A 10,223-nucleotide genomic window follows, 5' to 3' on the forward strand; every position below is an offset into this window, starting at 1 on the left:
GGCGGTCGGGCCGCATCGACGCGTTGAGCGCGGAGCGATGCGAACTGGTTTCTAGGTCTTGCCGCCTGCCCGTGCCGGAGCCGGGGAGCTCAGCGCTCGCGCTGAAATGACTTTGACAGCTCAGCTCGTAGTTAGGAAGCAACGTAGAGCGGAAGGGTTTCGGAGCCTGTTGGTGCGGGGGGCCCACGGGAACCGGGCGCCTCGCGCGCCGCGCTCGTGCCCTTGGCTGCGGACCCGCTGCCTGAGGGCGCGTGGCCGGGTTGGCTGCCTGGTCTTCCGTTAGCGTCATCCCCTGCCCAGGTGGGCTCTGGAAGTGCTTCCCCTTCTTCCCTGGGGCGGAGCTGAGCGGYGGCCAGTTGGTGACCTCCAAGCCCGTGAGCTTGGAGGATGACTCGGAGGGCAAGTGATGGCTGAGGCTCCCAGCACAAGCCCTCTCTTGGGTTCAGGATACGACCCATGGAGAGCCTGCAGCTGTCTACCTGGAGCAGCTCCTCCACCAAAGCCAGGAGGTCCCGATGGTGGTGGTCGTGGTGGTGGTGGTGGTGGTGTCTCCTTCAGACCTGTGGCAGCTATTGGGGGCGGAGGCTACCTGTTCTCCACCACCAGGCATCAGGCTGGGCTCTCCTTTGGCACAGCGAGATGCTGCAGCGAGTCTTTGGAGGCGGCAGCATCAATCCTGCACCAGGGTTGCCCCGGGGCAGGGCTTCTCGCGGCGGGAGCAGGGTGCCACGGGGGCAGAACCGAGACGCCCGGTTCTGTTCCTGGTTGCGCCTCGTCGCGCAGCCTCCGCAGCCGCTTCCTTTCTTTGTGCCTCAGTTTCCTCCGGCCAGGAAACGAGGACGCGGCGACCTCCCCTCCTTTCCAAAGGCCGCCCGCGGCCRCGCTCCCGAAGCGCTGGGGCCTGCGGCGTGCCAGGGAATGGCGGAGGAGCTCTGTTATTCGCTGGGAACTGATTTCATTCACGCCGCAATTAATGAACACCCAGAGGATTTGGGTGCAGGGAAAAAAAAAAAACTAAAAGCTCCGCAAAATCCAAGTGCTGCGGCCGGGCCGGCTGCAAGGGGATGGCAGCGTGCGCGCCGCGCTGGCCCCGTTGCCCGGGATTTTTAATTTCTCCCCCTCTGGAACGAGAAACCTGTCTCTGCACAGACTCCGACAACAGCTCTGGCCCGCGGGTTGTTTCCTTGCTTYCCCCCCCCTTCCTCTTCCCTTTCCTGCTTGCCCCGGCACAGCCTGGAGCCGGAGCCAGGCCGGATCTGCCTTTAGCCGTTCTCCGGCCGGCCCGGCCGAGACGCGGAGAGCTCCGGCTCCTTATTTGCCTTTCTGTTTTCCTGCCTTTGCTGCCTGCCCGGTCGCGGGGAAGGGGACGCGGGCGCCCCCGAGCCGGCCCGGCCGGCCCCTCGCCGGGCGTCTGCGCGCGCTGTCTTKTTGCAGAGATCTGTGCGTCGGGCTCAGCCCCAAATCCTTTCACTCCATTTAATAACTGGGACGTTTTTCTGACCTCTAGTTCCCTGCCTGTGGCTGGAAGGGTTTTTTTTTTTTTCCCTTCCTTTCCCTCTTTAATTTCCAAGCAGCCGCTTCACCAGCACGTGCCTCTGCCGGGCACCCGGGGCAGCTCTCCTCCCGCGGCCTCTGCTCCTCTCAATTTGCCGTTAATGAGTTGCCAATTACTTATTGGCAGCGCTGATGTACGCGGGGCTGCTCGCGCCCGGAGGGARAGCGCGCGGTGCCATGCGGCGCCGCTTGCCGGGCCAGGAAACCATCCTGCTTTGCCGTCCCTGTCCCCGCGCCTTCCTGCCGGCCGCGTCCGTGGGGCTCCTCGCCGGGCGCAGCAATCCCGGGAGAGGAGAGGCAGCTGCCGACGGGAGACGGRGCGGCTGGCTATAAATACGCGGCACGGAGCGAGGAAGAAGTGGGTGGATTATCCTCCTTCCTCAATGAGATAAACGCTGCTTAAGCTTAAACAGAGAACAATTTTCAGCTGAATAGTAGGGGAAAAAACTTGGGGCCACGGCGGCGGCGCGAGCTGCCAGCAGGCAGCGACGGGCCGCCCTCGCCGCGGGGCACGCAGGGCCGTGGCACCGTCGCTGCCAGCTCGCAGCGCCCGCGGTGCCGGGGGCCGCGCTGGCGCGGCACGGCGGGCGCAGAAGGGCCACCTCCTTCCCGCTGCGCTTCCCTCCGAGCTGAGGCTTTTTGCTGATTTATTCGCCCCGAAGCTGGGCCGAAGGCGTCCCCAGCTCGCGGCGCGTGCTCCCCTTCTCGGGCAGAACAGGCTCCCCGTGCCCCGCGGCGTTCGTGGTCGTTGAGAGCCGGGTGGAAATCTTTTCTTCTCTTTCCCTTCCCCGGGAATGGCATTGGCTCTGTGGTCATATAATCCCAGCACTATTTCAGGTCGGGACAGCAGCGGAGCGGGATGTGTTACCGTGATCCTGCAGTAACGAGCGCCATGGCAAGCGGTTTGGCAGGACCCTCCTTCCCGAGGACYGTGTCCCGCTGGGATTCGGCGTTTTCCCCGGTTTGCTGCGTAAAAGACGGCAGAGGAGACAGCCAGGCCCCGGCGCGGTGGCATCCACCCTGGAAGCGTGCAGCGAGGAGCGCCCAGGTCCTCTGCTAGGAACCCCCCAATTTCTGTCCCCCGCGGCGCGGCCGTGGTGCCGTGCGCCCGGGGCGCTCCCGCGCTCTGCCCCGGGCCGCCAACCCCGCGAGCGGCTCCGCGCCGGCAGCACGGCCCGTTCCCGCTCCCCGTTCCCGTTACCCTTCCTCCAAAGAAACGGAGGAGGCTGGGGATGCCCAAAATAGAAACGCAAAGCCCACCCAGCGTGCGCGTGCCCGCTSATCTCCACGCTCTCCGTTCGCGCCGGGAGCGTCTGCCGCGAGGCGGGAGTCCCCGTCGCGGCGTATCGCTGCGGCGGGCCGGCTGCCGCGGGGCACGGCCGAGCCCCGGCCGCAGAGCTGGAGGTCGCCGTCTCCGTGTGCCCTCCCCGGCCTCCCGCCAGGGCCGGCCCGCGCTCGGGAACCTCTGCCCTCGCCTCCCGAGCTCCCCTTCCMAGTTCTTTTTATGGCTCCTGAGCTGGGCAGAGAAAGGTCAGCACATCTTGGAGAGATTCTGATCTGGAACGAGAACAAATGTTTGTAAAGGCTCCTTGGAGAAGAAACCTGGAGCAAAAAAAAAAAAAAAAAATGGGGATAAAGCCCTTATCTTTTGCAATGGTTTCAAAATGGAACTAAACCTGGGTGGCTGAACGGGACCTGGGAAACGGTGAAGCTGGCTGGAGCTGAGGGCCTGTCCCGGAGCTGGTGGTGGTACCCGGGCCCCCGGCAGCACCCTGTGGGTGCCCCGGGCCAGGGCCGTGGGAGCCGAGGGTTGCTGCCTGGCAGGCTGCCTGGGCGCCCAGCGGGCCTCACCCTGGCGCACCACGAGGCTCTGCTGGAGCCTCCTCGGGGTTTCTGAGGAATTTTATCTAATCCRAGTATCTCCTGCAGTGTGTTTCCATCTCAGTGCCTTGGCAAACTTGAGCAGGAGGCTGCGGTGGGGGGATCTCCTTCCACTCCGCTCTGCTCCTGGCTGCCTTGGGACGCTGCGTTTGCTTCAGCCGGGCGCTGAGGCCAGAAAAGCCGTCGGGGAATACAGCATTGCAACGGGGCGCCCGGGGCGCCCGGCCCCGCGGCCAGGAGCGAGCGCGCRCAGGCGCAGCGGCCCGTGCCGAGACACACGCCTCCGGGAGGCTGTTGCAAAAGCAGGTCCTACCCCGTTAGCAAAAAGAAAAGGCAAAAAGTAGAGGGCTAGAGGCACGGGAGACGTCGCGTCCGCGTGTGGCAAAGGACACTCATTTCTGATGGGACCGTTTCTCCATTCCGGTCACGTGTGTGCAAAATCGGAAAGGAGCTTTCTGCAAAACAGCCTAGAAAAACCCAACAAGCAGTAGGGAGCTGAAGCCAGGTTTAGCAGAGGGAAAAAGCGAATACTCCTTGACTTAGAGAAATCTTTTAAAGAGTAGGCAGCCCTTCCATTTCCTCTCTCCTCTATCCCATAGGCATTAAAAAAATTTTTTTTGCTGACTTGAATAATTGTATTTCAACACAGGTTAATTAACAGACATTGACAAGCATGATTGTAAATTCAAGTGTAGACATAATTCTTCTTGCAGGATCCTGGGAGCTGTTTTTAGTCATGCATCCATTTAGCTTCTGTGCTAATCCACCTCCACCTCCAATAACAAGACGCTAAMATGGTGCTTCTCTTTAGGAAGGCCAATAAAACACTATGGAGATGAGCTGCTTTGAAGATCTTATGAGTCAAGCTGATACATTTTTGGAACATCATGATGTTGAAGTTCCTTTTCTATTTTCCACCCAACTTCCCAAGAAAAAAAAAAATTATAAAATCGAGATCTACTCTGGGATGAGAGACAGCATGCAAAATGTTAGTAGTTTAAAGAAATGAGGGACACTTGGAGCTGAGGCTTAATTTAGGTGGAGAACGTGTGAGAGGGTCTCCCTGGTCTCCTGCTTCAGGGCACAAGCTGCTAAAACACTTGGGTGAGGAGGACTTCACTCTTGGGACAGAGCATCGCCCTGCTAGGTGCCTCATGGGTGTTCAGCATCTTTCCTTGAAGTCTCTGGCACTGTTTTCTCCTGGAGACAGATGGGCAGTTAGCTTTATGCCAAAGCAGTGGTTCCTGTGGCGGTTCCTAGTTGGGATTTATCACCGAGTCCAGAAACAGAAAAGCCCTTTTAGCTCTCCGACCCTGCCTGCCAGCGCTGGCTTCTGCGCTGCATCTCCCCGTGCCGTTGCAATGTCCCGAGCACTCGGGGCTCCACCTCTTTCCCCGCAGTTTTTTCTGCGTGCTGAGGTTTAGCTCAAGTGTTCCTTATCTCATTGCTGTAGCTCCTATCTACTGGGTGTCCTCCAGCCTCTCTCTTTGCTGGTGCTCCGGGCTTGGCCGCGGGCATCGGCCACGGTCCCTCTGCATGGCGTCCCTCACGGAAAGGGCAGAGCTGCGCCGCAGCGGCTCTCAGCCCGCGGAGCCTCCCGCAACCAGCTGCCGCTTCCGCAGCCCTCTCCGAGGCTTGCCGTAGGCTCAGCGGCCGCGGCCCCGCTGCGGGGGAGTCCTCGAGACGCGCGCTGCGGAACGAGCCCCTCGCCTCCCGCTCGGCCGAACGCGGCTGCCGGGCACGCCGGAGCCGGGCTCTCGTCCTTTGCTCTCCCTGCTTGTGCTTTGACTGCAGAGCGCTCAGCTCGGGTCCCGGCACCGTTCCTGTCTGAGGGGCGCTGTTTGTATCCAGGGCAAGTGGAATTAATTTTGAGTGTGTTTTTTTTTTTGGGGGGGGGCGGGTAGGACACCGCATTAAAAGTCTAAATATATAACGGCTCCTGCTCTGCTGTTATCCCATGATTTTTGTCAATCTGATAGAAAATAAAAAGCAGTCATCTTCATCAAGGAAGAGATATTCTTTGCAAACATTCCTGGAGCACCGAGCACTCGTGTTCCCACCAACCTTTCAGGACTTGCTTCTTCAGGGCRCCTTGAGTAAGTGCTCCTGCCGGTGCCGAGTGCGGTGTGAGCTGGCACYGGACAGTTTTGCTCTGCTTTGTGCAGACGCTTGGACGGTGGGACGGCTCAGAGGAGGAGCAGGCTCCGGCTACATGCTCTTTTGGGATGATGGAAAGCAGTGCGGCTGCCTAAGCAAAGTCCGAGGGGATCCTGGCRTGGTTTTGTTGCAGCTCTGGCACGGTGGCTGAGTCAAAGCTCAGACGTGTCTGTACTGTGGTCCCTGCGCTTCTGCTCAAAGACTAAGGAGGGAGAAACCTGCAGAAGCTGTAGCAGATGCACGGGAGCCCAGAGCTCCTCTCCTCATCGTGTTTCACGTGCTGAAAGCAGACCGGAGATGGGTTTGAGCGGGTCTTKTGCTAGCCTCCCCCCAGCACTGGTGCAGTTCTGGGACAGCAGTGTGAGTGYGTGYRTGTGCACTAATCTCCTTTAAAGGAAATACAGTTCTGCATCATAAMCTGCTCCACTGCAAATCGGCGCCGGGCCAGAGCTCCGTGGAGGCTCGGTGGGGCCGCCGCTCACTGCGTCGTATCGGGGTGGCAGGAAGGGCTCGCAGGGGGCTTGCGGGCCAGCGACCTGGCGGGCTGGTTTGGTATCTCGCTGGGCTTTTCCCATGTGTGCAGACCCGTCTCCTAGGCAGGACAGGGGGRGAGAGGAGCTCGCCGTGTTCCTGGGGTGCTGTGGGCTCCGGGGCATCTCTGCCGAAGGCCCTGCGCTCTCCAGGGAGCAGATGCGCTTGCAGGGCAGAGGCTTGCRACTGTGTTGGAGGCAGCTCAGTGCAGCCCGGCTCCATCCTGCTCCTTGCTTCCTCTGAATGAAAACTTACTGGCACAGCAGGGTATTTTGCTATTTAAGACTCCGCACGCTGGCTGCTTTTCATCTTGCGCTTGCCGCTGTGCAAAGGCTCCCGGGGCTCCAGCAGCTCTGCCTTTGTGTGCCGCGATCTCCTGGCTGCCGGAGCCTGTCTCAGGCCCGGCACATCTGCACTCACCCACCTGCCCTTTTGGGAAGTGTGTGCAAGCGGGAGCTGAGGCTCAGCCCTGAGAACCAGATCTGCTTTGGCTTCCAAGGGCAAAAAAAAAACCAAAAAGAAAAAAAAGAAAAAAAAATCAAAAAGGGAGAAGCGCTGGTAGTATGTCACGAACGAGGAACATCAGCGGGTTTTGTCTGCATGCTGCTGATCTGCAGATGCCCTCTGCATGAGCGAGACCAACCCTTTAGCAGCGGAAAGCCGAAAGAGCCGGTGCTGATAGATGGTCAAAGTTATATAATGGAGTGATTAACTGCAGAGCTGTAGCTTCCCCCTTGGCGGAGCGGTGGGCACCCGCAGCGCTGCCCCCCATCACCCCAGCACCCTGAACATGCCCCATGCTCTCAGGCGCTGCTGTCCATCCCGCGCGGGTTGCAGAGCAAACGCTGGGAGGGTAATTCCCTCCGCCAGCGTGCGCAGTGTGCACGGCGCCGGGAGCTCCCCRGCACCTACGAGCCTCTGCTCCCATCCCGGGCAGTTGCTGGAACGCAGCAGGACTGAGGAAATCGTGTGTGCGTGTGCGTGCGTGCGCCTCTGCCCTCCTGGCTATAATCGCTGTGAGCGGCGGCGCGGCTCTGCCGTGCCCTAAGCCCTCGCGTCCTGCTTTGCCCGATGAACCCCCCCAGCCTCAGAGGGCCACGTGCCCACAGGGCCGCGGTCAGCCACGAGGCCCGGCCCATYGGTGCCCGGCACGGTCGCGGTCTCTGGAAATGCTGGAACTGCCTCTCCAAGCTGCGGGACAGCCTGGAGGGGCTGGCAAACAGCAGGGAAGCAGCAGCGAGGTATCAAGAGAGGTGCTGGCACTAAGCAGACACCGGGGTGTCTGCTCCATGCCACCCCAGGAGCCTGGCACCTACTTCCGTGGCTTTACGGTACCCAGCCCGAGACCTGCCGAGGCCGCCTGGCCYGGCGCGTGCTATGGGCGCTCCGGGGATGAGTTGGCCTCGTTCTCCCCGCAGAGGTCATGACACATCTCTGCTTTGCAGCACAACCATGAGTGCGGGTTCGATTGAGCAGGAGCCGTCGCGCAAGCTGGCCTGCTGCGGGGTGCCCCTCATCACCGAAGACATGCAGTCGCTGGCCATCCGCACCCTCTCGGGCACCGACATCAACAAGCACTACGACCTCATCCGCGAGCTCGGCAAGGGCACCTACGGCAAGGTGGACCTGGTGTCCCACAAAAGCACAGGTGAGTCGCGGGGACGGGGCCCTGGCGCGGGGAGGAGGCCGCCTGCCGGCGCCATCTCCGGTCGGTGCAGCAGGTGCAGTTGCGGGGCTTTGCACGCTCTTGCTGGAAGCAGAGGGGTTGCACCCAGCTCTGTGGGTTTACTGCTTCCCAGTTCGGCAGAGTGACTGAGCACTGGAATGAGTTGCCCAGACAGGTTGTGGAGTCTCCATCCTTGGGAATAATCAAAAGTTGCCTTAACAGGGTCCTGGGCAACATGCTCTAGGTGCCTCGTGCTGTAGCCAAGGCATGGACTAGATGACACAGAGATTTCAACCCTGTGTGATTCTGTGAGCTGCATGTCAGCTCCTGTCCCGGYGGATGCCCAGGGCAGATGCCTTTGCCTTTCAGTGGTGCCCTGGGCAGAGTCTGGGCACTGACATCCATGCCGGCCTTCTCCCCACCACAGGCACTAAGATGGCCCTGAAATTTGTGAACAAGAGCAAGACAAAGCTGAAGAACTTCCTACGTGAGTTCAGCATCACCAACACGCTCTCCTCCAGCCCCTTCATCATCAAGGTCTTTGACGTGGTCTTCGAGACAGAGGACTGCTACGTCTTTGCTCAGGAGTACGCCCCTGGTGGGGACCTCTTCGACATCATCCCGCCACAGGTGGGAGCCTCCAGCTTGAGGCATTTCAGGGTCCCTGGGTGGGCATGAGGGCTCAGTGTCCCCAGGGTGCAGAGCTCTGCATGTGCYAAGCCTGGGTGTGAGGTAATGGCGCTGAGTCCCCTCGCCAAGCCTGCCTCGGCGCCGCTGGGAGCCTTTGCAGGAGGTGACACATCACTGCACGGTCAGCCCTGACTGGAGCTCCAGCATCCAGAGGTGGGCCCACAACCCATAACCACGTCTCCTGGTGGTTTAGATCTGCTGCAGGGTGTGATGCGGTGTTTCTCTCTGGCCAGAGCAGCAGCAAGGAAAGAAGAGGCAGGCTGGAAAATTGAATGAGGGGAAAAGGAGAAGTCGTACAGAGCGAGGAGGAGAGACATAGAGAGAACATCCCAACGCAAATCAGAYCTAATTGAATTGGAAGTGTAATGAAATCTTAGTGCAAAAGGAATAAAAGGAAATACGATGATGCAGTGTCAGCTGGCAGCGTGGCGTGGGGGAGAGATGGGCTCAGAGCACGTGGGGGGAGCCTGTGGGGTGCCGGCGGCACAGGGGTGCAGGTACTGCCARCCCCACGGTGTGCTGCCTGCCCCTTACGGCTCTGACCCTGCCAGGGGGACACAGTCCCCACTTGTGGCCYGTCCCTACCTGGGGGAAGCTGTTGCTTATGGAGCAGAGGAGAGAAATGGGGATTAAAAACAGCCCAGAAGCAGCTCCCGCAGCTCTTCCTGCCCAGAGCAAAGGGCCAACGGCCTCGATAGCCACCGCTGGGCRCCCGGGAGCTGGGGGATCGTGGTGGCAGGGTGCCTGCTAACGCTCTCCGTGTCCCACCGCCGCAGGTGGGGCTCCCCGAGGACATGGTGAAACGGTGCGTGCAGCAGCTGGGCCTGGCCCTGGACTACATGCACACCAAGAACCTGGTGCACCGCGACATCAAGCCGGAGAACGTGCTGCTCTTCGACCGCGACTGCCGCCGCGTCAAACTGGCCGACTTCGGCATGACCCGCAAGGTGGGCTGCCGGGTCAAGCGCATCAGCGGCACCATCCCCTACACGGCGCCCGAGGTGTGCCAGGCCGGCCGGGCCGAGGGCTTCACCGTGGACACCAGCATCGACGTGTGGGCTTTCGGGGTGCTCATCTTCTGCGTCCTCACCGGCAACTTCCCCTGGGAGGCGGCCTCGGCCTCGGACACCTTCTTCGAGGAGTTTGTGCGGTGGCAGAAGGGGCGCTTGGCGGGTCTGCCCTCGCAGTGGCGCCGCTTCACGGACAACGCCCTGCGCATGTTCCAGCGCCTGCTGGCCCTGGACCCCGAGAAGCGCTGCCCCATCAAAGAGGTCTTCTACTTCATCAAGTACGACCTGATGTCCGAGGTGCGCCGTCGGCCCTCCTACCGCTCCCGCAAGCACGCCGGAGACAAGCTCGCCAGCGGCCCCCACCGCCACGAGACGCCCAGCTCCTGCACCCCCACGCCGCTCAAGAGGACCATCCTGACCGAAGGGAGCGGCCCCCGGCTCGCCGGCTCCGAGCCGGGCGCCTCCTCCCCGGGGACGACGAGCAGGACAGACGGACGTCAGGACAAAGGCAAAGGGCAGATGGTCCTGGCCACAGCAATAGAGATCTGTGTCTGACGGCGACGGGGGCGGCCCGCGGCTGCCTCGCAGCGCGGCGCGCCTCCGCTCCGGGCGGCCCGCGGGTACCATGTCAGCCTGTCCCTGCGCCCTGCCCTGCAGGGAGAGGGCTAGCCCAGGGTTTTAGTTTTGGTTGCGGTAGGAAAAGGGACTGGGATTCGTGTCTCCCAAAGCAAAAA

The 10,223-nt window shown here is 61.2% G+C and overlaps 1 protein-coding gene across 1 annotated transcript in view; it reads left to right on the top strand.

Moving 5' to 3' along the window:
- The window catches only part of SBK1 (SH3 domain binding kinase 1), a 12,490-nt gene extending 2,273 nt beyond the window's left edge, over positions 1–10,217 (top strand). Inside the window, exons 2-4 of the mRNA XM_085313745.1 lie at positions 7,569–7,771; positions 8,217–8,419; positions 9,256–10,217. Of these exons, the coding sequence (XP_085169871.1) occupies positions 7,576–7,771; positions 8,217–8,419; positions 9,256–10,044 (1,188 nt within the window). The 5' untranslated portion in view covers positions 7,569–7,575 and the 3' untranslated portion in view covers positions 10,045–10,217. The remainder of the gene's footprint in view (positions 1–7,568; positions 7,772–8,216; positions 8,420–9,255) is intronic.
- The last annotated feature ends 6 nt before the right edge of the window (positions 10,218–10,223 follow it).

Source organism: Rhea americana, unplaced genomic scaffold, assembly GCF_003343005.1.
Source record: "Rhea americana isolate MKP2758 unplaced genomic scaffold, rheAme1 scaffold_394, whole genome shotgun sequence".
In the NCBI taxonomy this organism is placed as follows: domain Eukaryota; kingdom Metazoa; phylum Chordata; class Aves; order Rheiformes; family Rheidae; genus Rhea; species Rhea americana.